Consider the following 27,442-nt stretch of genomic DNA (forward strand, 5'->3'; position numbering starts at 1 on the left):
ATGGCTGGGACTGGGCCAAGTGGAAGCCAGGACCCAGAACTCATTCCGGTCCCACACATGGGTGGCAAGGGCCCAAAACGTGGGCCATTGTCCACTTTTTTTCCCAGGTTCATTAGCAAGGAGCTAAGTCAGAAGCAAAGCAGCCAGGATTCAAGCTGGCACTGTTGATTGGTAATACTGGTGTTGTAAACTGTGACTTAGCCCGCTGCGCCACGCCACCAGTCCTTCATTTTCATTCTCTATGTTCTTGTTAGAGTAATTTCTTCACAACATTTCTGTCACTATCTGTTCTCTTGTTCCAGAACTCTCAGTGATTTCCCATTGGTTACTAAGATAAACTATATACTCTTTAGCATTTTCATTCATGCTCACTTATTCCACGAAAAAGATTTGCTATTGACTCTGCTATTGGCTAGACAGTGTGTTCGGCAGTTGGGAATTAAGGATGAATTAGTATCCAGTCTTTGCCCTCAAGGAAGTCACAGCGTAGTCAAGAAATCAGACAGAATTAAATGACCATAAGATGGACAATTTAGAGAAGGGAGTAATAAATTCTGCATGGTTACCTTTAGGAATATTTAGCAGAGAGGGGACGACAATTAAGCCAAACCAAAAGATGAATGAGTAAGAATTTATTAAGTACACTAGGCAGGGAGATTGGGAAGGAATGGTGTTAATGAAACAGTACGTGCAAAGGCATGGAAGTGCCTTTACGTCGGATATGGTAAGTAACAATTGTTGTAGAAGTTTAGGGTTCAAGAGAAGACTGAGAAATAGTGGAAGATGAAACTAGGTAGGTAAAATCTGTATTGAAAGGCTTTGTGTCTAACGTAGTTGTGGGAAATCTTAAAAATTTTTTTGAGCATGACAGGTCAGTTCTGTAAATTGGAAAAATCTTGGTGTAGTGTGGAGGATAGGTCAATTGGGAAACACACGCAGAAGCCATACTGTCACTAATGTGACTTTCACATGCTTTTGCTTGGGGGTTTTGTTTGTTCTGTTTCAATTGTGTGAAAGGCAAAGTGACAGAGAGAGAATCGAGTTCTTTCTTCTGCTGGTTCCCTCCCCCACATGGCCTAGAACTCCATTCTGGTCTCTACATGGGTCATAGGGGCCCAACCATCAGGCAGGCCATCATCACTGCTGTCCCAGGCACGTTAACAGAGAGCTGGACTAGAAGCCAAGTAGCCAGGGCTCAACCCTGTATTCCAGTATGGGACGCTGGTGTTGTAAGTTGTGGCTTAACTCACTATACCACACCAACGGCCCATCTGGGTATTCTAAGCAGGAGTAGATAAAGGTTTAAGCTCGAGTTGTGGCATGGGTTGGGGGATGGGAGCAGAGGAGACTGTAAATTAGTGATAAAGTACTTAGAAATGTTGCTGAAAATAGCTGCTGTTCATGAGTGCTTACTATGTGCATGTAAATTTCCTTGTTCAATCCCTATAAAAACTCATGGGTTAAATGCTATCATTATCTTTATTTTACTGTTAAGAATATTCGATTTACAGAGGTTAAGAAATACACCCAAGATCACAGAGCTGATAAATGGTTGAAATGGTTTTAAAACCTGGCCTTCATTTCATATATTTAACCAGGTACTATATAGCAGTAGAGGAGAAAGGTGGAAGAGAAGTAGAAGGTAATGCCCAGGCTTCTGGCTTAAAGACCCAGTTTTTGACGAATGGATGGTACTTGTCACTAAGACAGGAAATAACCAAAGGAATAAGTATGGAGTTTGCGGAAACAAGGAGTCATAGCTTCTTTGTTGATTTGTTGACTTTAAGATGTCTGTGGGACTTTGTGGTTTAGAAGTCCAATGGCTGTTGCATGTAAGGACCTTGAGTGGTGTTCCAGGTTGAGAAGTAATTAGCATATTTATCCGCTGAAGCCATGGGGTGAGATAAACATATACATATGTATGTACAACACATATATGCCGACACTCTCAGGTACAGAGCAACCCTGGAAAACAGTATTTGAGGTGCAGGCAGAGCCTGTTGTTGCCTGTGTCTCTTCAGAGCTGCTCCTCTCCCCCAGTCTGGCTTCAGGTAACTAAGAGAGAAGTGGTGTTAACAACCAAGGGGAAAGGGGGCTTCCCGAGAGAGAAGTGGTGTTAACAACCAAGGGGAAAAGGGGCTTCCAGAGTGCTGCAGTAGTTGATGCCAGCTGCCATTAAGACTCAAATGAGGCATGTATCAGAATGACTGTTGGTTTGGGCATGTAAGTTGCCATTTTGACTTCACTGAAAGCTGTTTTAGTTGTTTAGGAGAGGAGAGAAAGGTGTATGAGAACATAGAATTTTGTCAGTTTGGAGAGCCTGGCTGTAACGGAGGGCAGAAGAGCCATGGCTTGATGCAAGGTTAAGGGACAGTTGTCTCTAATGTTAGACTAGCGCTGTTTGCCACTGGAGAAGAAGTCAGTGAAGAGGTTGAAGAGAGCAGAAAGGATTGATGAAGTTTCTTTAACTGGGAAATGATGTTCTTGAGAGGCCGTGAGGAGTTACTGATGGACGTTACTCTCTTGCAGGCCTTCACAGGCGTCACGATGTTAGATGTTAGATGACTTAACCCTGAGGTGCTGGCGTCTGCTTCCTGTGTGGTTTGAAATGCTTGTTATCCCTGGTGCGCAGTAAGATTTCAGATACTGCAGCTAGTAACACTGTGCAGATATTTGTAGATACAAGAAGGTTCTTTGATGGCATCTGTTTTTTCATGGGGAAGGGAAAGGATGTGAGAAAGAGAAGGAACAAGAGAGTGGAAAATGTCGGATATAGTGAATTTTAGAATGGTGGAAGAAAGATCCTGTTTAACCTAGAATGTGTAGAAAACATTGTCAGGGACCTTTAAGACCATATTTGAAATTGAAAATGTGAGTTTATATTGATACTATCATTAGGTTATAAAGGTGAAAAAGCTGGATTTGTCAATCCATAGGTGTAGGGCATTTCAGTATTGGTACACCAAAACCCCTACTACCTAGTACCTTGTTTGCAGTTGTATATATTGATTATTCTGCAGAAAATGATGGAGGCTTTATATAATATATTGAATGTCGTAGAAATAGATCAGTAAAGGTTTTACCGTGTTTGAGTTTATAAACAAAAAGCTGCTTATTTGCAAGAGACATTTGGGGCCATTCAATCCCTCATTTAAATTAAACTGAATAAATTAATCCAAGGTCTACCCATCAGGATCCAAATAGAATTATTAGTAGAGATTCACCCACTACCAACATTTCTACAAAAAGCTTTATTTAAAAAAAAAATAAGTTTTAGCAGAACCCCTATTTAGACTATAATCATTTTTACCTACTAATGCGTCCTTCTTAAACGTCCATGTTTTTAAAATTGTAACCAGTATACTTTTGATTTTGTGTATTTATTGTTATAAACATGTATCATGATTCACATTTCATAATTATTTTGGTAAATAGCTGCATAATACTTCATTCAATTAATACACTACAATTTACTTAACTATAAACTATCAAAATGCCTATAATAGGGAAATAATTATTTAGTATAATGGATAATGCTGCACTGAACATTTTGTGCATATTATTTTTTCTTCTGAATTATGTCCTTAGGAAAAATTCCCAGAAGTGGAATTACAGGATCAAAGGGTATGAACACTTTATGGCTCTTAGTATGTGCCAGTAGAATTTTTAAAGGACTGATGAAGCCATTGGTTTTGAATGGCCTGAAATGGATTTCAACATTTGATTGGGACTAATAATCCTTTCAATATAAGATTAGATTGGCAGATGCTTCAAAATCTAGATTTTATTATGTTCATTAATTAACTCTATATTCTTTCTATTTTACTAAGTAATTGTAAGGTATTATTTTTAATCAACCTGTTAGTTTATAATAGAAATTCGTTATTATTACTTTCTTACTGTATGCTTTGAATAAATATACATTACTGTTTATTTATAGGACTTGATTAGAGACCAAGGGTTTCGTGGTGATGGAGGTAAGTAGTGGTTTTCATTTAAAAAAACCTCAAGGAAAAAATGCAATGCTTTGCTGCTTATCTCCCTTATACTTGCTTCTTTCATTAAACACAGACACAGAGAAAAATGTGTAGAGAAAAAACCAATTTTTTTTGGTTTTCTATAATATTTATCATTTTCTCTAAGAAATTTTTCATTAGAACAAGAGTGTAAAAGATAAGGGGACACAACAGGGAATCTTAAGTTTGCTATGTATGTGAAAACCATACTAAGGAGCGATCCTTAGCTGTCTCACCCACTTTATTAATTTGTAGCCACTGCAAAGCTGGAGTTCCTAAATCTCCTTTGCTCCTCCAGTGATAATTAAGGATCGAGCTTTGAATCAAATAAAAGTTGACTTTGCCAGATCATTTCTGTGAGGATCCCTTGGCTTGCCTGCCACAGCTTCTCTTTTTGTCAGACTTTATCAACCACTTCCCTTCAGCTTCTTATAAGTATTTGAAGTATACATTCTGTATAATGGATCCATTGTGGAAAATTCCAGCTGCCTCTTACCAGTCAGTAAATAAAATGAGCAAAAGAGAAATTAAATTGGGATTTCTCACAGAATTTTCATGTGGCATTCATTCTAGCACATAAGACATGTAAACATTGCTGAAGAAAAAACTGTTTTGTAATAATTTTTCCTATATACTGCTTTCCAAGAGGTGGTATTGGAGACTGTCGTAACATGTTCTTCCAGGAGTTCCATACTTGCCCTCTCAGCTGTCTTCTGCCCATCAGGCAGACCTGGATTAACTGCTTAGAGGTGGTCTCTTCCCTGTGACCTCTGTATCTTCAAAATATCCGAATCCAGACTCAGACATACGTACTGAGTAATCATTGTAGAAGCCCTCTTTTCTGACTTATCTGTACACTTGTGTAGCTACCAAAAAAATGATAAGCCTGCATCATATACTCTGGACTCAGTATTGACTGTAGCACATGGTTAATTGGGGTTGTTGGTTTGTTTTGTTTTGTTTTGTTTTTCCTGTTTGTTATTCCGTGAACCCTGCCAATTAATGTTGCTGCAAGTTTGACTTTCATATGTCTTACAGCTGTGGCTTTTGATAATTTTGCCCAATACATCCAGCATTTAAATGTTGCCATCATGTTAGCATCACAAAGTTAACTTGGTCATAAACACAGCCTGCTCAATACCTAAAATCAAATGGCATTTCTTGCCCTTTATATGAGTCATTTTTTTAAATGATTGGGATTTTATGAAAATAAGCAGACCTTTTTTTAACGTCCAGAATTATTTTGTGAAGCAGGCTTTAATTCATCTTACTTACTCCCCATGACTTCTGTGTGTCTGTCTTCCTGTGTGTGCCTGCCCCTCTCTTTCTCTTCTAACAGCCCCTTTGAACCAGCTGATGCGCTGTCTTCGGAAATACCAATCCCGGACTCCCAGTCCCCTCCTACCTTCTGTCCCCAGTGACATAGTGTTTGATTTTGAGCCTGGCCCAGTGTTCAGAGGTAGTTGGGCTCTTCTTTCTTGTTTTCACCCAAAGCAAACTAAATATAAACTACAGATGCTGTTTGTGCTCACCCTCACAGCGTGTGTTTGTCAGCGAGAGTGTTCAGTGCTAAATTTTGGCTTGGCTTGGCTGGAATGCTCTGAATGTGCTTCTCACCCATACTCACCTGCCACAAGCTTTCTGTATGCTGTCTGTCGTAGATTTCAGAAAGCAAGCAAAATCTGAGCTGAGATATCCATCATATTCTTCGTTACCTTATTACTTTGTGGTCTTGACAACGTCTTAAGCTCAGTGGGTGGGACTAAATAAGGTGGGGGAGGGGTGATCTATAATATTTACTAGCAATTTTTGTGGTTTTCTTAGAGAATGAAAATATAAATGGAAACCTCTGTTACGATATTTTATTAGGTGCTTGGTTTTATTTTTTCTCTAAGATTTTGTAAGGTTAGCAGTGTTCTTTGTTTTCTTTTGTTTTTCCCCTAATATAGGATATGTGTATCTCATGTTAAAGGCAGGGAATTGTTTAAGAAAAAGGTCTGTGATATATTTTGGCTGTTTCAGCATACTTCAGAAAATTTGAGGATTTATACTTTTAATTATGCCCTAACAGGAGCAAAAAGTTAATAGTATACTTTGATCATTCCATTTCATTTTGCCATACCTTAATTAGTGGTTAAAGTGATTTTTTAAAATTAAGTCCAAATTGAGACTGGTGTCTTTATAAGATATAAATATTTTAAAAGAATTATGTGTACTGGCTGTTGCCACTAGTTAAGTGGTTGTTACTTAATCTGAATGTAGTGATAGTTCTGTAGATTTTTGTTCTCTCAGCCCAGCTGTTAGAAATCCATAGAATGGGATGGAAGTTATACAGTACTAAGTACTATAATTAAGCTGAAAAATTACTCAGCACTGAGTAGATCAAAACTGCAAAGCCTCATGGAGCAGTTAAGGCTTTATACTAATGAAAATTACCAGTGGAGAGTAAAAAATGAATTGTGTTAATAAACGTCCCAGATACCATTTTCTTTTAGAAAATTGCATGAGAGATTATGGAAATGCCACATGGTTATATGGTAAAATAATAAAATTTCTACCCAAATTTGGTATTTAAAATTGTCACAGTATCTTTAATTTTTGAAGGGCAGCGGCTCTTTTCTCCCCTGAGAGTAGAAATGATTTTCAAAAAACAGTTTTATATGTATTTCTTCTGTGTTTGGAAACATTACCTGGACATCTCAGTCCTACTTAGCTATATGCAGCCTTGCCTAGGACTCATTGCCATGTACTACTGTATGTGGACTTAAGATGTGTGCTACTGTTTCAGCATTTGGAAAAGCACCCATCAGAAAGGTATGCAACCCTGCCCAGCTGCATCCACTCCTGGAGCGGAATACCCCTTAGGCTCACCAGAATACGGAGTGTTAGCATTTGCAGAAGTACCTTGGCTGAGAGGCTGTAGTGTTTATTTCATTGTTAAAAAGACAGATTTTCCAGAAAGTCGTAGGAAAATGCTCACATTAACTTTGTCACCAGATAATAAAAAAAATCTTCATTTAGTGGCACAAGCCTCCAGAAATCAGTAACACTGTTATCTCTTGAATAATAGAGCTTGTAGTTTAAGGTTTTAGTTAAATAGAGTGACTGATATGAAAGAGCCAGATACTTTCAGCGTTAAAGCCATTTTTAGAAAATGTTTCATTTGGGGTTTCCATCAATTTTTTAATATTGGTTGTTAGTGAAATAATGTAAAATAAAGTTTATTATATAGACTTCAAGGTTTTTCTTTTTTTAATCAAAAAAGCAAACTTGGAAGTATTTTTTAGGATATGTGTCTTATTTTAGAGAGATGTTTCTCTTCTAGACTTTATATAAGGAAACAACGTATCCATCAGTTGAGATCTTAAACTAGTCAGAAAACTAAAAGAAATTAGAGTACTAATCACCAAACTAGTCCTCTTTTGGGCTTATCCTTTCCTAAAGGTCTTTATTTGAACATGCACTGCATTTGAAAAATAAGTATCTCCTCCTACCCCTGCCCCCTGAAAAATTACCGTTCTTCCTCCTTCTTACCCATTTTCCTCTTGGCTGACTTAGGATCGACCACGGGTTTGTCTGCCACTCCCCCTGCCTCATTACCTGGCTCACTCACTAGTGTGAAAGCTGTACAGAGATCCCCAGGACCTCAGCGAGAGAGGAAGTCGTCTTCCTCCTCAGAAGACAGGAATCGAATGGTAAGAGGACAGGATACCTTGTTTTTCCTCTGATTCTTTCATGTTACAAGTCATAGCCAAATTTAAGATCACCTGTTAGATGCATATGTCTGTATGGGACACAGAATTTCCATAATCAAATAAACGTTAGAGTTGAGTGTTGTTTAAAGCAGATTCCTACAGCACTGATTTTCACTCTCATCTTTAGTCTGATTAAGTAAAAGGCAGTTTTGGAAGAGTTACCAGCAGTGTTCTGTTTCTAAAGTAAGGAGAGAGGGAATCCGCTAGTATCTGGGAAGTGTGGTAGTTCTGAAGACACGTGCAGATGTAGGTGGCTGCCAGAGGGCATTCGTCCCTGTTGGGAGAGTCAGCTGGTACAGTGAATCTGACCAAACAGTCATTGTAGCCGTGGCGTGTGTTACTAGGTGGGACCTTTGCCCTACCAAAATAACTGCATAGGCTGATTTTTTTTTTTTTACAAGACTGGATCAGATAAGGTGTATGAGGAAATTTATCCATGATTAGAAAAGAATAATTAGATAAATTCTCAGTAATACTGGATATAGGTAAGATTAAACAATATGTTAAATTTTGAGGGATTTGGAGTTGAAGCTAGTCATAAATATATAGCACTTTTCTTGCCCCTAATGGTTCTCCAAGTGATACAAAGCCATTTTAATAAGATAGATTTTAGTTCCTATCTAGTAAATTTGTTTTATAGAACATTGTTTCCATCCTAACACTGAAGACTTAAATTTGAGCTTTATGTTTTTTTAGAAAGCTTTTATTTAATGAATATAAATTTCATAAGTACAGCTTTTGGAGTATAGCGGTTTTTCCCCCTTACCCGCCCACCCACCCCCAAACCTTCCCACCTCATGCTCCTTCCCATTCTTCATTAAGATTCATTTTCAATTAACTTTATATACAGAAGACCAACTCTATACTAAGCAAAGATTTCAACAGTTTGCACCCACACAGAGACACAAAGTATAAAGTACTGTTTGAAGACTAATTTTACCGTTAATTCCCATAGTACAACTCATTAAGGACAGAGGTCCTACATGGGGAGTAGGTGCATAGTGACTCCCGTTGTTGATTTAACAGTTGACACTCTTATTTGTGGCATCAGTAATCACCCGAGGCTCTTGTCATGAGCTGCCAAGGCCATAGAAGCCTCTTGAGTTCACAAACTCCGACCTTATTTAGACAAGGCCATAAGCAAAGTGGAAGTTCTCTCCTCCCTTCAGAGAAAGGTACCTCCTTCTTTGATGGCCCCTTCTTTCCACTGGGATTTCACAGGGATCTTTCATGTAGGCCATTTTTTGCCACAATGTCTTGGCTTTCCATGCCTGAAATTGAGCTTTGTGTTTAAGAGTCATACTTGTAACTAATATTCAAAGTGTGTTTTTTTAAAATAGATCTTATTCTTTTCCTAAACTATGTCCCTTTTAGGCATAGAGTAATGTACTTAGCATAAAATTTAAGGTGTTCCTTTTTGATTTGGTTTTGCTTGACTTTTGCACTGTTTTTTCAAGAAAACTCTTGGTAGACGGGATTCAAGTGATGATTGGGAGATTCCTGATGGGCAGATCACCGTGGGACAGAGAATTGGATCTGGATCATTTGGAACCGTCTACAAGGGAAAATGGCACGGTATGTATGTCATTTTTTTTTAATGTTTATTTACCCAAGAGGTAGAATTACAGAAAAAAGGAGAGACAGAGAGAGAGGTCTTCCATCCGCTGGTTCACTCCCCAATTGGCCACAAAGACTGGAGTTTTTCCAAGAGCCAGGAGCTTCCTCCAGGTCTCCCATGTGGGTGCAGGGGCCCAAGCACTTGAGCCATCTTGCACTGCTTTTCCACCCACATTAGTGGGGAGCTGGTTTGGAAGTAGAGCAGCCAGGACTCGAACTGGCACCCATATGGGATACTGACATGGCAGGCAGAAGCTGTACCCACTAAGCCACAGTGCTGGCCCCCAACTTTTTTCTTTTAGAAGTCTTTTTGCTGATCATTTTATTTGTATTGTAAATCACAAATAAACATATTAAAAGTGTACTTACCAGAGGAAGAAATATAAATGACCAGTACATAGAAAAAATGTTATCAAAGAATAGGAAAATCAAAAAGTAGAAATCATTATTTACCTCTCCAAAGGACAAAGATTTTTTTTTTGATTGATCATTCTTAGAATTGCTGCTGATGGAAAAGAAATTGCTGTAAACCTTCTGGAAGGCAATTTGGCAATATGTGTATTGAGGAAGTAGTCAGAGAGGAACAGATATATGTGAAATACATTCATCAGAGCTTTAATATTAATGACAATAAATTGAAGTGCACATCAGTGGATTATAAGATAAGTAAGTTGATCCCTCCATATGTGATTATAAATTGACACAGTAGAGCAACATTTACTGATGTGGAAAGGTGTCTGTGATATATTAAATTTTACAAAGTAGCATCTATAATACCTCACTTTGTGAAACTACATATGAAATATACAACTATTTAAAATTACTTTCGTGGTGAGTGGCACAGTGATTAAGACATTACTTGGGGACCGGCGCCATGGCTCACTTGGTTAATCCTCCACCTGTGGCGCCAGCATCCCATATGGGCACCGGGTTCTAGTCCTGGCTGCTTCTCTTCCAGTCCAGCTTTCTGCTGTGGCCCAGGAGGGCAGTGGAGGATGGCCCAAGTGCTTGGGCTCCTGAACCTGCATGGGAGACCAGGAGGAAGCATCTTGCTCTGGCTTCAGATCAGCGCAGTGCACCGGCCATAGCAGCCATTTGGGGAGTGAACCAACGGAAGGAAGACCTTTCTCTCTCTCTCTCTCACTATCTAAATCTCTACCTGTCAAATTAAAAAAAAAAAAAAAAAGACATTACTTGGGATGCCCACATCCCATATTGGAGTGTCTGGGTTCAGATCCTGACTCCCACCCGTAAGCAAGGACCCAAATTGAGTTCCTAACTCCTGGCTTTGAGGCTATTGCTAGCATTTAGGGGGTAAATCAGCAGATGGAAGATCATTCTGTATCTCTCTGCCTTTCAGATAAATAAATAGGAATAAATAACTGGGGCCAGTGCCATGGCTCACCAGGTTAATCCTCCGCCTGTGGCACTGGCATCCCATATGGGTGCCGGGTTCTAGTCCCAGCTGCTCCTCTTCCAGTCCAGCTCTCTGCTGTGGCCCGGGAGGGCAGTGGAGGATGGCCCAAGTGCTTGGGCCCTGTACCCGCGTGGGACACCAGGAGGAAGCACCTGGCTCCTGGCTTCAGATTGGCACAGCTCTGGCCATTGCAGCCATTTGGGGAGTGAACCAACGGAAGGAAGACCTTTCTCTCTGTCTCTCCCTCTCACTGTCTAACTCTGCCTATCAAAAAAAAAAAAAAAGAAGAAAGAAAGAAAGAAACTTAAAAAATGATTGTCAGTATTTTAGTGTATATCTTTTAAGGTTATCTTTTCATATGTAATCATAAATACTCATACAGCACTACAAAAAAGATTGATAATACAAGGCTACTTCAAAAGCTTTGTGAATAAACGGAATTTAAAAAATATATGTAACTTCATTTTGATGCAAAAAATAAAAGGTTTCTCATAATACCCATTTCTGTGAGCTTTTCGAAGACCCCCTTATACATAAATATACAGCAATATAATTTCATTTTTGAGCAACTCTTCACTTATTTATTTATTTAAAAGGCAGAGTTACAGAGAGGCAGAGAAAAAGAGAGAGAGGTCTTCCATCTGCTGGTTCATTCCCCTGATGGCCGCAATAGCCAGAGCTGCGCCAACCTGAAGCCAGGAGCTGGAAGCTTCTTCCAGGTGTCCCACGCGGGTGCAAGGGCCCTAGCACTTGAGCCGTCTTCTACTGTTTTCCCAGGCCATAGCAGAGAGCAGGATCAGGAGTGGAGCAGCTGGGACTCGAACCAGTCCTCCTATGGGATACCAGCACTGCAGGCGGCAGCTTTACCTGCTATGCCACAGCGCCGGCCCCCTGAGTAACTCTTTATGAGAATTTTGTTCTTTATGCTTTCAAAATGTTTTTAACATTTGAATGTGGTATGCAGTATTATATGCTACAGCTGATACAATGAGCACTATTTTAAGAAAAATTGAATCTGACTGTTTAAAAAGTTATATGAAACAGTATTTTAAAGTTATATTTAACAACATAACAAGTGCACAGACATGAAGAGGAAGCTGAATCACACAAAGTGAACACATCGGTGATGAATAAATAGAGCATTACTAGCACTCTGGACGTCCCCTCCTGTATTCCTAAGGCAGTCACCTCTCTCCCAAGAAAACCACGATCCTGACCTTAACAGAAACCATCTAGTGTGTACGCTTTTGTGTCTGCCCCTTTGACTCAACATTGTTGGTAAAATTCATCTGCATTAGAGTGTGTAGTTGTAATTCATTTATTCTCTGTATTCATTTTGTAACTATAAAATGATATCTTCTTCCACTGATTGTGTAACAAGCATTTGTATAGCTTCCAGTTTAGGGCTATTACAAATGGTTCTGCTGTGAATATTTTTTTTCTTAAAGATTGATTTATTCGAGAGGCAGAGTCACAGAGAGAGAAGGAAACAGAGAGAGAGGTCTTTCATCCGCTGGTTCGCTCCCCAGTTGGCTGCGACAGCTGGAGCCAAGCAGATCTAAAGCCAGGAGCCAGAAGCTTCTTCTGGGTCCCCCAAGTGGGTGCAGGATCCCAAGCACTTGTGCATTCTCTGCTGCTTTCCCAGGCCTTAAGCAGAGAGCGGGATGGGAAGAGGAGCAGCTGGGACACAAACCAGCACCCGTGTGGGATGCCCCCGCCTCAGGCGGAGGTTTAACCTACTACACTGCAGCGCCGGCGGCTATGAATGTTCTTAGTATATGTCTTTTTCATTTCTGTAGGATCTATACCTAGGAGAGAATTGTGGGACTACAGAATATGCAGTTTTAATACATACTGCCAGCAGTGTTACAAAGTGGTTGTTTAGATTATAGTTCCAATTTTAGTCATTTTCATAATCAAAGGCATCAAAGTAACATATAGATGTGAAAAAAATGTTAACTATGCTCATAAAAATGTTTTGTAATTTTCTATTTTAAGCCAAGCTCCATTGTATATCATCTGTAATTTCAGCAGTTAGTAAGTACATCTCATTTAATTTGTTGAATAGGAAAATACCAAAGGTACATAATTGGTTAAACTAAACTTCCAGGGAAAAAACAAGGTCGACTGTTGTCTGGATCGGCGTTTTGAAATTCTATTAAAGGGGGGCCGGCGCCGCGGCTCACTAGGCTAATCCTCCGCCTAGCGGCGCCAGCACACCGGGTTCTAGTCCCGGTTGGGGCGCCGGATTCTGTCCCGGTTGCCCCTCTTCCAGGCCAGCCCTCTGCTGTGGCCAGGGAGTGCAGTGGAGGATGGCCCAGGTGCTTGGGCCCTGCACCCCATGGGAGACCAGGAAAAGCACCTGGCTCCTGGCTCCTGCCACCGGATCAGCGCGGTGCGCCGGCTGCAGCGCGCCGGCCGCGGCGGCCATTGGAGGGTGAACCAACGGCAAAGGAAGACCTTTCTCTCTGTCTCTCTCTCTCACTGTCCACTCTGCCTGTCAAAAAAAAAAAAAAAAAGAAAGAAATTCTATTAAAGGAGTAATATTGTTCATCTTTATCCTTAAAAAATTAATATACTTGGGGTCAAAGTGTGGTGCAGCAGGTCAGGCTGCTACTTGAGACACCAGTACCCCATGTTGGAGTACCAGTTCCAGTCCTGGCGACTCGACTTCTGATGCAGCTCTCTGCGAACGGGCCTGAGGAAACTGAGGGATTGCCAAGTGCTTGAGCTCCTGCGGCCCCACGCGGGAGACATAGATGATGTTGCAGGCTCCTGATGTCTGCTTGGACCAGCCCCAGCCTTTGTGGCCATTTGGGGAATGAACCAGCAGATGGAAGATGTCTCTGTCTCTCCCCGTCACTCTGCCATTCAAATAACTAAAATCTTTTTTTTTAAATTAATATACTTAAAGTATAATTTCCTTGCAGTTTAACAAGGATTTGTATTTGGGACTATGATAATTTGTGAAAATACCCAAGACTGTTTTATATTTTCAAATTTTAAAAATTGGAATGACATCTAGAATGACAATTACCTTTTAGGTGATGTGGCAGTAAAAATGTTGAATGTGACAGCACCTACACCTCAGCAGTTACAGGCCTTCAAAAATGAAGTAGGAGTACTCAGGTGAGCTTATGGGAATTACTGTTTTTCAGAGAAAAAAAGTCACTTTTTGTTGATTCCTGTTTTCTGGTGGTAGCCACTGTGAACTTTACAGATTTATTCAAAAGAGATAACATATATAAAGAGAGCTTGTCTTGGTATATTTTAGATTTATGCATTGTTGTATATAATAGTGATAGAAGATTTAATCCTAGACTGAATTAATGGAAATACAGTATTCTGGCCATGTGAAATGATAGTGCCACATAGGAAACAGTACTCTGAGAATTCTCATCAGAACATTTTTAGAGACTGTATTTAGTCCTGGTGTGTGAACCTTGAGGTACGTATACAAACCAGAGTGTGTCTGAAAGAGGACAACCTGCATCAGAAAGATTCTGGAACTTTAGCTTGGGGAAAAATAGTTGAAGAGAACTTGGGGAATGTAATCCATAGAACCTTTATATTCAAGAGGGTGCTAAATTACTCTGTCATTCCAGAGAGCAAAATGGGGGAGCCAGTTGTGACAGTTACAGAAGAATGAATTTTGTCTCAACATAAGAGAAGTTTCTAAAACTAAAACTGCATAAACAGTGAGTGGGGGTGGCTATTCTCAGTGATAAGCCCCATGATTGAGGGTATTTAAGCAACCTCAAGTTGCTTGTCAAGTATATTAAGAAAGATATTTGAGTGGGGGATGTTAGATTAACAATTTGTAGTCTCCTAAATTTATTCTTCTGTTGTTTTTTTTTTTTAACTTGGCACATTTTCCTGGTACCTCTAATTGATAGACTATTTTGGCTGTCTTTTTTTTTTTCTTTAAAGATAATTAGAACTTATTTTTAATTCATTTAAATCAGTTATATCATGCTGTCTCATTTTATTTTATATCACTTTTAAGCTTGTGATCGTCTGTGCCATACTTCTTTCAACAGCTATCATTCACCCTGCAAATACTAGGACGATGTGCCAGAACATTCCAGAACTGCAGTTACAGTGGTAGGATAGACATGGTCCATTACAGAACGGAAGGGGCCAAAGAGACTGTGATTGAAGCAACAAGTACAATCAGAACTTGTAAACAGTACTGTGAGGGGTCACACAATAGAAGAGGGCTGTTGCTTCGTAGGAGGAGGAGGAAAATGCAGTCCAGGCTTTCTCACAAAAGACCAGGTTCTTCCAAGCAAATACACATTTGATGTACAGTTGAAAGGGACGAAAGGTCATCTCCTTCACTTCCTGCTGTTTGGCTCTTTAAGAAATTACATTTACTATTCACTGTCATTTCTTTTTACAGGAAAACACGACATGTGAATATCCTACTTTTCATGGGCTATTCCACAAAGCCACAGCTGGCTATTGTTACCCAGTGGTGTGAGGGCTCCAGTTTATATCACCATCTCCACATCATTGAGACCAAATTCGAGATGATCAAACTTATAGATATTGCACGGCAGACTGCACAGGGCATGGAGTAAGTTCTGTTCTTTGAAGTCTCTTGTAAATGACTTTGGAAGACCACTGAGGTGTTTTAAGGCTGTTGCTGATTTTCTTTTAGACTGCATTTTAAATTACTGTCTAGCAGCATAAGGACACTTTAATAGCTATCAATATGATGCTAAAAATATTTTATCTCTAGTGCAGTCTTCAAAACATATATCAAGTATTTGATAATAAATATGACTGCAAATGTAGGTATAACACTCAGTGATTTAGCTAGCAGTAGAGAGAATATGAAAAGGAAAATAGGTCCCAACATCATTAAAAAGTCATTTAGAGTTACGGAAATATGCAAAATGATTATTACTTTGTCATCCAAATTATTCTTTGTAGGTGCCCATATTATCTGTTGCAAAACAGTTAATAAAGTTAAAGTGAAAATTTACATTATGATCATTTTTAAGGATTTCAAGTCAAGTTGTTCATATCTGAGTTTTGCTGTGTAATCTAAAAGATACATTTTATGAAATTTATTATAGGGTAAAATTAAGAACTGCCTTTGCAGGATAAACTTTTATGCAATTCTTAGGTATAGATCAAAAGGTAAAATTTTTGAAAACACTTAGATGAAAAACATAAACAGTTAAATATAAATATAAAAGCTGTGAAGAGACAAAATATTTATGTGTCTTAATACTTTGTAGTATGCAAATTGCTTTCATATGCATTGTTTATTCCTATGTCATTTAATCTTTAATCTTCATAATGTTATAAAGGAAATTGGTTTATCTTTTTGGGTTTTGGGTTTTTTGTTTTGTTTTTTTTTTTTCTTTGGTCAGGCAGGGTTAGACAGTGAGAAAGATTGACAGAGAGAAAGGTCTTCCTTCCGTTGGTTCACCCCCCAAGAGGCCGCTACAGCAGTGCTGCGCCAGTCCGAAGCCAGGAGCCGGGTACTTCCTCCTGGTGTCCCTCGTGGGTGCAGGGCCCAAACACTTGGGCCATCCTCCACTGCCTTCCCAGGCCACAGCAGAGAGCTGGACTGGAAGAGGAGCAACCAGGACAGAATCTGGCGCCCCAACCGGGACTAGAACCCAGAGTGCTGGTGCCGCAGGCGGAGGATTAGCCTAGTGAGCTGTGGCGCCGGCCTGGGGTTTTCATTTTTTACGGATAAGTAAGTGACTTGTCTAAGGACACACGTTAAAATAAATGGCAGCAAGGGTGTTTTATCTCAGGATTTCTGACTCTTAGTCCAGAATTCTTTCCCTGTAACCAATATGCTTTTACACTATAAAGCTAGAAAAGAAGTAGAAGGGTATAAATATTCTAACATCTACAACTCTGATTCAGGATCAAGTAATAAGTGCAGAACAAGGACTCAGAATCAGATCTGGGTCTTAAATCTTCCCATTGTAATACCACCCCCCCCACCAGCTAGCCAATATATGTAATTCATGGTGTTTACAAGCCGAAGTTCAGCCCAGCGTGCTTCGTAACACTCCTGCTTATCCGTTAGACTTCAGCCAGTCTTAGCTTTTCAGATAAGTTTGAATCTGGATCTGTTCCCATCTGAAAAATAAGATTAAAATGTTCTGAGTAAACCATGGCAAAAGAAATGTAGTAAACGCTGAGAGAGAAGCAAGCTTACCCTCTTCCCACACCACTGGTCTCTTCGCTATTTCCTTAGCAGCCCAAGCATGCTCCCCTTCAGGGCCTTCACCCTTGTCATTGGCCCCTTGCGACACTCGTACCACAAACATCCTTGTGTCTACTCAGATGATCCCTTTCAAGAGAAGCCTTTTGATCACCTTGTGTAACTGACGTGTCCTCACCCTGTCACTGTCTGTACCTCCATCCTTATTTCTTTATAACGTCCAGCTCCTTCTGATTTGTTTGTCATCTGTCACCCCTGCTTGAATGCAGGCTGTATGAGAGTAGGGGCTTTGTTGGATTCATTGTCTTGTGCTTAATGCCTAGAATAGGACCTGGCCTGTAACAGGCACTCAGTACATACCTGCCAAAGGGAGAGTGAAAAATTCACTACATGCAAGTGCATATTATTGCCAGCACTGTGGCGTAGCGGATAAAACCCACCACCTGCAGTGCTGGCATCCCATATGGGCACCAGTTCTAGTCCCAGCTGCTCCACTTCTGATCCAGCTCTCTGCTATGGCCTGGGAACGCAGTAGCAGATGGCCCAAGTGCTTGGGCCCCTGCACCAGAAACTCCTGGCTGTTTGCTTCCGATCAGCCCAGCTCCAGCCTTGCGACCATTTGAGGAGCGAACCAGTGGATGGAAGATCGATCTCTCTCGTCTCGCTCTCTCTGCCTCTGCCTTTCTGTAACTCTGCCTTCCAAATAAATGCATAAATTTTTTTAAATGCATATTATTGATAGATTTACTTCTAAAACATCGAGGCCAAATCCTCCTCATAACAAAAGTGAGAAATGCCAAGGAAAGGAGTAAAGAAGTAATAGAATAACAGATAAGAGAAAAAATGTGATATCGACAGAGACAGCAAAGGTTAGTGCTGAAGACTGTGGAAGCAGTGAGGAGGCCGGTAGGTGCCAGGGCTGATTAAGTGAGAAGTGACAGTGGAGAGGAGACTGCCACGTGGAACAGCTCTGTGTTCTGGATGGGATTTTTTTCCCATCACTTTACAGTTTGGAATCATCAGTGTAAACTTCACATCTGTGTACTCCAAAACACTTAAATATCTCACTGTATAAGGAATACATCTGGCTGTGAACTGTAGATTATCACATGAGGTTTATCCTATATTTTAGTATCTGGGAAGTACTAACTCTAAGTTTTAAATTCTCTAACAATGTATACTTTTTATTACCAGCTTAAAATTAGCCAAAAAAAATAATTTCCCCCCCTTTTTGTTCCTTCTTAAAAGATGATAACATGTAACTGGTTAAATGTACCAATACATCAAGGCTTTGGTAGATTGAAAATCCTCTTATTAAAGGTAAAAAGCTGGAGTAGGCACTGTGGTGTGGCAGGTAAAGCCGCCACATGCAGCATCAGCATCCCATATGGTAGTCGGGTTGAGTCCCAGCTGCACCACTTCCATCCAGCTCCCTGCTAATACACCTGGGAAAACAGCAGAAACGCTTGGGCTACCCATGTGGAAGACCTGGAAGAAGCTCCTGGCTTCAGCTCTGGCTGTTGTGGACATTTGGGGAGTGACCCAGCAGATGGAACATCTCTCTGTGTCTCTCCCTCTCTCTCTGTAGCTCTGCCTTTCAAATAAAATAAATATATTTTTTTAAAAAAAGATAAAAAGTGGCTGGCGCCGCAGCTCACTAGGCTAATCCTCCACCTGCGGCGCCGGCACACCGGGTTCTAGTCCCAGCCGGGGCGCCCGATTCTGTCCCGGTTGCTCCTCTTCCAGTCCAGCTCTCTGCTGTGGCCCAGGAGTGCAGTGGAGGATGGCCCAGGTCCTTGGGTCCTGCACCTGCATGGGAGACCAGGAGAAGCACCTGGATCCTGGCTTCAGATCAACACGGTGCGCCGGCCAGAGCGTGCCGGCCGCAGTGGCCATTGGGGGTAAACCAACAGAGAGGGAAGACCTTTCTCTCTGTCTCTCTCTCACTGTCCACTCTGCCTGTCAAAAAAGATAAAAAAAAAAAAAAGATAAAAAAGCTTATATGGGTTTCAAGTTGAGGTGACAGATTTTTAATCTCCTGAAACTCCACTAAACTATAATAAGGGATGTTTTGAAAGCATGAATAAACAAAAGATAGAGATAACAGAGCAAGGAGACAATAACAACATTTTTAAAAAATATTTATTTATTATTTATTTGAAAGAGTTACACAGAAGGGGAGAGAGAGAGAGGGGAGATTCTTCCATCCGCTGGTTCACTCCCCAATTGGCTGCAATGGCCAGAGATGTGCTGATCTGAAGCCAGGAGCCAGGAGCTTCTTCCAGGTCTCCCATGTGGGTGCAGGGGCCCAAGGAACTGAGCCATCTTCTACTGCTTTCAGAGAGCTGGATTGGAAGTGGAGCAGCCGGGATTCGAACCAGCACCCATATGAGATGCCGACACTGCAGGTAGTAGCTTTACCTGCTACGCCACAGCGCCAACCCCAACAACTATTTTTAAAAAGAAAAGTATTTGTTTGAGAGAGAGAGAACACTCCCATTCCACTGGTTCACTCCCCAAATGCCCGTAATGGCCGGGACTAGGCCAGTCTGAAGCCAGGAGCCAGAATTCAGTCTGGATCTCCCATGTGGATAGCAGGGACCCAGTTACTTGAAGCATCACCTGCTGCCTCCCAGGGTGCTGAGTAGCAGAGGCTGGACCCAGGAGCAGAGCCAGGTTTCAAACAGGCACTCTGATACGGGATGTGGACATCTTCACTGGTAGGCCAGTGCTCACCCCAGCAGCAATCATTTAAAAGCTGAAATGCGGATGAAAAAGTTATAATGGACTTAGCAGATCCAAAAAGGCAAGTCATTAGTTGGCAGTGGAGAAAGGAAACCTAGACTGATTTATACCCCCCGAATCTTCAGAAATCTCAAGAATTGGCTGTACTAGTTATGAGAGTGGGTGCAGAGACTAAAGTGGAAAGGCGGTTTGAAAAGCACTTGTTTATATAAATCCCTTCCCCTACTCTGTGGGTGACTGTCCGACTCCTATCTTAGCAGTAGACTAGAAGTTTGTTCTCTGAAAAAGGAAAACAAGTCTACATGGACTGGGGGATCCCAGGCTTTGTTACATCAAGAATACATGATCCAAAACAAGGTGACTGGGTGACTCGGCTTACTGAGTGGTGAGTGACTTCCTCAGCCATCTCTTCTCAGTTGGTTCGCAGACTGCTAGCATCCAAACCATACTCTTCTTTGCAGAAGACTGGGAATATCTTCTTAGAATATTACCAGCCCAAGAGGAAAGACCCAGTGAGAATGATATTAGAGACTCCACCTAGATTACTGGACAGTTCACAGACAAGTCCATGTGTGTGTACAGATCTTGACAGTTTGTTAGGCCCTGCACATAGAGCAAGACAAAATTAGCTCTGGATTGCTGGATACTGAAGAAGAAGTCTGTTACGTGAATGAGAGAAACCGTAACACATAGGAGGAGAAAAGCACTGAGAGACAGATAGAGTGCAAGAAGTATTACACCTCTCCTCTCCCTGAAAACGGTCATGTCTAACTCCTGGAGAGAGCAGGCAGTCTAGTGGTAGATGATTACAGGTTCGTTCTGAGTAATCCCACTTCATAAATGTGTTTTGTCATTTTCTTACCTGCCAGTCATTGATGCAACTGAAGGACCAGGGTAGTTTTATTTTAAGAAATTGTCATTAAAGGAATTTCAGAAGTGGTTGATGAATCACATCAGTTCTTTTCAGGACCCTTAATTTCAATATATTTTATTTAGAAAATTTGCAAAATGTTAAGTCAGAGGGACACATAAGTCATAGCCTGTTACTATACTGACAGAATTCTTATATTCTGAAAAATGATATAACTAAAAATAACTTGGGGATAAGTTTGCTTATAAGTTTACAATTTACTTTCTTTTAAAATATTTATGTATTTCTTTTTATTTGTTTTAAAGGCAGACAGACATAGGTCTTTTTTTGCTGGTAGCCCGGACGCAAACCGCCCCTCCAGTATGGGATGTGCTGTAAGCAGCAGCTTATCTGTGCCACAGTGCCCTAATGCCAGTGCCCTGAGGGCATAGGAAATGTCTGCTCTCCCCCATGAAACACTCGCTTTCGTTCTAAGAGGTGTGTACAGAGAGAGGACTTATAGGAAAGCTTATAATAATGAAAAGTTAGAAGCAAATTTCTCTAAGTAGAAGAGTGAGTAAATAAAATATTGGCATATATGTGCAATGCACCAATATACATTATATATATTCCTCTGATATATGTATTAGTTATTACATATGGATGGAAGATACCTCTCTCTCTCTCTTGTCTCTCCCTCTCTAACTCTGCTTTTCATGTAAATAAATAAATCTTTAAAACAAAAAATTACATATGATTACATATGTGTGAACACACAGATTTAAAATATGTCAGGTGAGGGCCGGCGCCGTGGCTCACTAGGCTAATCCTCCACCTTGCGGCGCCAGCACACCGGGTTCTAGTCCCGGTCGGGGCGCCGGATTCTGTCCCAGTTGCCCCTCTTCCAGGCCAGCTCTCTGCTGTGGCCCGGGAGTGCAGTGGAGGATGGCCCAAGTGCTTGGGCCCTGCACCCCATGGGAGACCAGGATAAGTACCTGGCTCCTGCCATCAGATCAGCGCGGTGCGCCGGCCGCAGCGCAGCAGCTGCGGCGGTCACTGGAGGGTGAACCAATGGCAAAGGAAAACCATTCTCCCTCTCTCTCTTTCTCTCACTGTCCACTCTGCCTGTCCAAAAAAAAAAAATGTCAGGTGAGGCCGGCGCCGCAGCTCACTAGGCTAATCCTCCACCTTGTGGCGCCGGCATACCGGGTTCTAGTCCTGGTCAGGGCGCCAGATTCTTTACTGGTTGCCCCTCTTCCAGTCCAGCTCTCTGCTGTGGCCCAGGAAGGCAGTGGAGGATGGCCCAAGTGCTTGGGCCCTGCACCCCATGGGAGACCAGGAGAAGCACCTGGCTCCTGCCTTTGGATCAGCGCGGTGCACCGGCCGCAGCGCGCCAGCCGTGGCGGCCATTGGAGGGTGAACCAACAGCAAAAGGAAGACCTTTCTCTCTGTCTCTCTCTCTCACTGTCCACTCTGCCTGTCAAAAAAAAAAAAATAATAATAATATGTCAGGTGAAAAAAGCAAGCTATAGCATAAGACCACTTAAATTTTTTTTAACTTTTATTTAATGAATATAGATTTCCAAAGTACAGCTTATGGACTACATTGGCTTCTCCCCCCCACCCCCCATGACTTCCCTTCCACCCGCAACCCTCCCCTTTCCCGCTCCCTCTCCCCTTCCATTCACATCAAGGTTCATTTTCAATTTTCTGTATATACAGAAGATCAGTTTAGTATACATTAAGTAAAGATTTCAACAGTTTGCACCCACATAGAAACACAAAGTGAAAAATACTGTTTGAGTACTAGTTATAGCATTAAATCTCAATGTACAGCACATTAAGGACAGAGATCCTACATGAGAAGTAAGTGCACAGTGACTCCTGTTGTTGACTTTACAAATTGACACTCCTGTTTTTGGCATCAGTAATCTCCCTATGCTCCAGTCATGAGTTTCCAAGGCTATGGAAGCCTTTTGAGTTCTCCGACTCTTACCTTATTTAGACAAGACCACTTAAATTTTAAACAGTACATTTTTTACATGGATTTTTTTTAAGGTTTATTTTTTACTTACTTGAAAGAGTTACAGAGAGAGGTGAAAAGACAGAGACCTTCCATCTCCTGGCTCCCTCCACACATAGCACAATGGCGGGGACTAGGCCACACCCAATCAAGGAGCCGGGAGCTTCTTCCTGTTCTCCCACATTGGTGCAGGGGCCCAAGCACTTGAGCCATCTTCTGCTGCTTTCCCAGGCACATTATCAGGGAGCTGGATCAGAAGCAGAGCAGCTGGGACTCAAACCACCGCCTAAGTAGGATGTGGCATCACAGGCCGAAGTTTAGCCTGCTGTACCACAATGCTGGCTTCTTTACATGGATTTTTTAAGGTGGTATATATATGTACACAAAAGCATTGAGGCGAACAGTAACATACACACATCAAGATGCGTAGTGGTTGTCTCAGGAATGACAAAAGGAATCAGGATAGGGACAGTGGTCAAGGAGAAGGCCTTTGGCTTTATGTGTAGTATTCTAATTGTTCAATTATTTTGATTAAAAAAGACCCTACACTTAATATTTTCCTTCTTATTTAAAACAGATGAGGCAAATTCTGAAATGATTTTAACAGGACTAATTACAGTGAGAATATTGTCATTCCTATATTATTCTTTGTTAAGTTCAAATAAGATTTATATCAAGGAAGAATCGTTACAGCAAATTCAGAAAGTGAAAACATAAGTAACAAGCACCAGTTATCCACCGTAAGCGATGCCTGTCATTAATATTTTGATGTATAGTATGTATTTCAGAATTGTATATTTTTAATACTGTATTGTGGGTTATTGTTTCTTAAATACGGAATTTTACTGGATTTGTCTTCTTTTTTCACTTAGTCTTATTGTAAATATCTTTAGTGGGCAATAAATAAATTCTAATATGTACGTAGTGCTGGATACTGTCCTGTGTATTTTATATACACTACCTCCTGTTACCCTCACAACCCTGTGAGGTAGATGTTGTCAGCACCCCCATCTTGTTGATGAGGATAACAGAGGAGCGCTGCGGCTCACGTGCAGTCCCTTAGCCGTTTCTCCCTGTTGTTCCCCAGCTTGTTCAGTGCTGTGAACAAGCTCAGGTGGGGCTGTGCTTGGTCATCCACTCTCTCTCTCTCTGCTGGACATTGTTAGACCTCCTGTCTCCTCAAACCTCCAAAAACAGGCAGCTGATGACCTTGCTTGCTGTCTCTATGAAAAGTAGAAGCGCCCGTTGTGGCGTCCGCCCACCTACAGGCCTTCATGCCAGGGGCTTCTGCCTTCTGCTTCAAAGCTGCCTGCTCCAGGTGTACATCAGCTCCCTTACCTTCTCCCTGCCACGGACAGCTTTGGAGTAACTCTCCATCTTCGTCATCAGTTTCCCCTCCTCTTGGGTTTCCTCCCTTATTTCTTATAGTATGCTTTTGGCAGAATGTTGACAATTGTTGAATACACATGGAAGGTTTATGGGTGTTAGTTCTATTCCTTCAAGTTTTCTTTGTTCATAATATTTTCATAATAATAAAAGTTGTGAGAAACTCTCCCCTAATCCCACTTCCTTCTTCAGCTGTCACCTTATCCTTCTTTGCTCTGCAGTAAAACTGGTCAAAAAGAGTGTTTGGTACTCTGTAATTTCATTCCTCCCTTTTTATCTTGGATCCCATTCTAGTCAAGCTCAAACAGCTTTTAATAAGATACGCTGCAAGATTCAGTGGTGAAATTGTCAGTCCCCAGTTTATTTGACCTATCAGAAATGTATGATGCAGTTGATCATACCTTTCACAAAGCACGTGTGTTTTTAAGTTTATTTATTTGGAAGGCACAACGAGAGGGAGAGAGAGAGAGAGAGCGAGCGCGCGCGAGCGATCTCTCCACTAGTTCATTCCCCAAATGCCCACACAACCAGGGCTGAGCCAGGCCGAAACCAGGAGCCACTGCCTCCCAGGGTGTGCATTAGCAGGAAGCTGTATCAGAAACGGAGCCAGAACTCAATCCTAGCCATCCTAGCCACTCTGGTGTGGTATACGGGTATCTCAAGTGGCAATTTAACCTACTGTGCCACAGTGCCTGCTCCATGAAACATGTTTAACCCTTTGCCTAATCATGTTCTTCACCTCTTGCTGCTCAGAGTGTGGTCTGAGTTAGTATTTGTACCAGCTAAGAGCTTGTTAGTCATTAACTAAATTTCAGATACCACCCCCGATCTACTGAATCGGTTTGCATTTTAACAAGATCTCTAGATGATTCATAAGCACAATAAACTTTGAAAACATTGTTTTAAAATGTATTCCAGGCCAGCACTGCGGCTCACTAGGCTAATCCTCCGCCTTGCGGCGCCGGCACACCGGGTTCTAGTCCCGGTTGGGGTGCCAGATTCTGTCCTGGTTGTCCCTCTTCCAGGCCAGCTCTCTGCTGTGGCCAGGGAGTGCAGTGGAGGATGGCCCAGGTCCTTGGGTCCTGCACCCGCATGGGAGACTAGGAGGAGGCACATGGCTCCTGGCTTCGGATCGGCGCGGTGCATTGGCCACAGCGCGCCAGCCGTAGCGGCCTTTGGGGGGTGAACCAACGGAAAAGGAAGACCTTTCTCTCCGTCTCTCTCTCTCACTGTCCACTCTGCAAGTATTCCCCTCAGAGTGGACACTGTGGTTCTGTGGGTTAAGCCGCTGCTTAGGCACGTTCCATGTGGGAGTGCCAGTTCAAGGCCCACTTCTGATCCAACTTCCTACCAATGCATACTAGGAGGAAGCGGATAATGGCTCAAGTCCTTGGGCCCCTGCCACCCACATGGGAGACCCAGGTGGAGTTTCCTGCTCCTTGCTCCACCCTGACCCAGCTCTGGGTGTCACAGGCATTTGGGGAGAAAACCAGCAGACGGCAGAGGTCATTCTCTCCTCTCTTACTCTCACTCTCTCTAGCTTTTCTTTCTTTTTTTTTTTTTTAAGATTTATTTTAGTTATTTGAAAGAGAATTATAGAGAGAGGTAGAGACAGAGAGGTCTTCCATCCGCTGGTTCACTCCCCAGATGGCCACAAAGGCCAGAACTGCACCGATCCGAAGCCAGGAGCCAGGAGCTTCTTCCAGGTCTCCCACGCGGGTGCAGGCGCCCAAGGACTTGGGCCATCTTCTGCTGCTTTCCCAGGCCATAGCAGAGAGCTGAATGGGAAGAGGAGCAGCTGGAACTCAAACTGGCGCCATCTGGGATGCCGGCACTTCAGGCCAGGGCTTTAACCCACTGCGCCACAGCACTGGCCCCCTCTTGCTTTTCTTTCTGTTAGGCGAAAATAAATTTTAAAGAATGCATTCCCCTGGTTATCCTTGTGCTGCATACCTGCTCCTGCTCAGCTGGTGATTCCTCTTCCCTCGGTGATACCATCCATCCAGTTTTCTGGTTTGAAAAGCCATTTGAATGTCATTGCTCTGCTCAGCATGTCCACTTCATTGTCTGAAGGACAGCTCAGATTTAAAACTTTTTCTGGGCAGGGGGAGAAACAGTTCCTTCTACTGACTCACTCCCCAAATGCCCACAGCAGCCCAATCCAGGTCTGCTGCATGGGTGCAGGGCCCCAACTATTAGAGCCTTCACTGCTGTCTCAGGTCTGGAGCCAGGACCGGTGCTGGGTATTGAACCCAAGTACTCTGCTATGTTAAGTGGGCATTTTTAACCGCTAGGCTAAAACCCCCGTGCCAGCATCTCAGATTTAACATATCTAAAACAGCTCCTGAGCTTTGTCGGCAAGTCCGCTCTTCCTGGGTAACTGACGAGACTGTCCTTTCAGCTGGCCAAGTCTAACGGTTTATAGTGATCCTTGAATCCTTTCTTTTTGTCATACCATACAGCCAGTCTGCTTCCAGCTCTCATGAGCTCTGTCTTCAGCATCTATCCAGTCTTTCAGTTGGTCTCCTTCTCCACTGTCACCCTGACCAAAGCCACTATTATCTGTCGCCTGGATTCCTGCCTCCACTCTTCAGCTGAAGCATCAGTTTATTCTCAGCACAGTGGCCGGTGTGGCCTCCTTAAATTTAGGCCAGATTTTGTGATTGCACAGCCCCTCGGGGTCCACATCTGACTCAGAGTGAGAGCCAGAGTTCCTAAGAAGGCTTTCTCCATGCAGTCGCCATCAGTCCCTCCCTCCCCTGGTGACTCCCCACTCCTTCCCTCAGCTCCCCTGGGACTCTCACTGCGGTGCCTCTTGGAGGCCACATTTTGCTGTCCCACTGTTCTTAGAACATAGGCGGCATGTGGCTGCTCATGACTTTGCCCTTACCCAATCTCTGTCTGGAATGTTCTGGTCCCATATCTGAGTACTTTGCTCCCTCACTTTCTCTTGAGTCTATATTCAAAATGTCATTTTAAAAGAAGCTTTCCTGAGGCCAGCGCTGTGGCATAGCATGTTAAGGTGCTGCCTGTGGCGCCAGCATCCCGTATGGGCACTAGTTAGTGTCCTGGTTCCAACCCAGCTCCCTGCTCATGGCCTGGTAAAGCAGTAGAGGATGGCCCAACTGCTTCCATGTGGGAGACCTGGAAGAAAGTCCTGGCTCCTGGCTTCAGCTTGGCCCAGCCCTGGGGAGTGAACCAGCAGATAGAAGTTCTCTCTCTCTCTGTGCCTCTCCCTCTCTAACTCTGACTTTCAAATAAATTTCCCAAAAAAAAAATAAAAGAGGCGTTCAGCCTTCTCTTACCTGAAATTATAACCCCCAGCAGCTCAGCATTCCGTGACCTCTGCCCCTGCTTTTTCCCCTTATATTTGTCACTTGTGTTAACATGCTATGTATTTGATTTATTTATCTTCTTAATTTTCTGTCTTCTACACT

The 27,442-nt window shown here is 42.2% G+C and overlaps 1 protein-coding gene across 5 annotated transcripts in view; it reads left to right on the forward strand.

Moving 5' to 3' along the window:
• BRAF (B-Raf proto-oncogene, serine/threonine kinase) overlaps nucleotides 1–27,442 on the forward strand; it is a 217,744-nt gene that overhangs the window by 139,971 nt on the left and 50,331 nt on the right. For all 5 annotated transcript variants that reach the window (XR_016231135.1, XM_089328681.1, XM_089328679.1 and 2 more), the window contains exons 9-13: nucleotides 3,941–3,977; nucleotides 7,575–7,711; nucleotides 9,229–9,346; nucleotides 13,850–13,934; nucleotides 15,208–15,384. Coding sequence is in view for 4 of the 5 variants with exons in the window: in XM_089328681.1 (XP_089184807.1) it covers nucleotides 3,941–3,977; nucleotides 7,575–7,711; nucleotides 9,229–9,346; nucleotides 13,850–13,934; nucleotides 15,208–15,384 (554 nt within the window). In the remaining variant the exon portion in view is untranslated. The remainder of the gene's footprint in view (nucleotides 1–3,940; nucleotides 3,978–7,574; nucleotides 7,712–9,228; nucleotides 9,347–13,849; nucleotides 13,935–15,207; nucleotides 15,385–27,442) is intronic.

The sequence above is a fragment of the Oryctolagus cuniculus genome, chromosome 3 (genome assembly GCF_051225735.1).
Source record: "Oryctolagus cuniculus isolate XC-2025 breed Fujian yellow rabbit chromosome 3, ASM5122573v1, whole genome shotgun sequence".
NCBI classification, from domain to species: Eukaryota; Metazoa; Chordata; class Mammalia; order Lagomorpha; family Leporidae; genus Oryctolagus; species Oryctolagus cuniculus.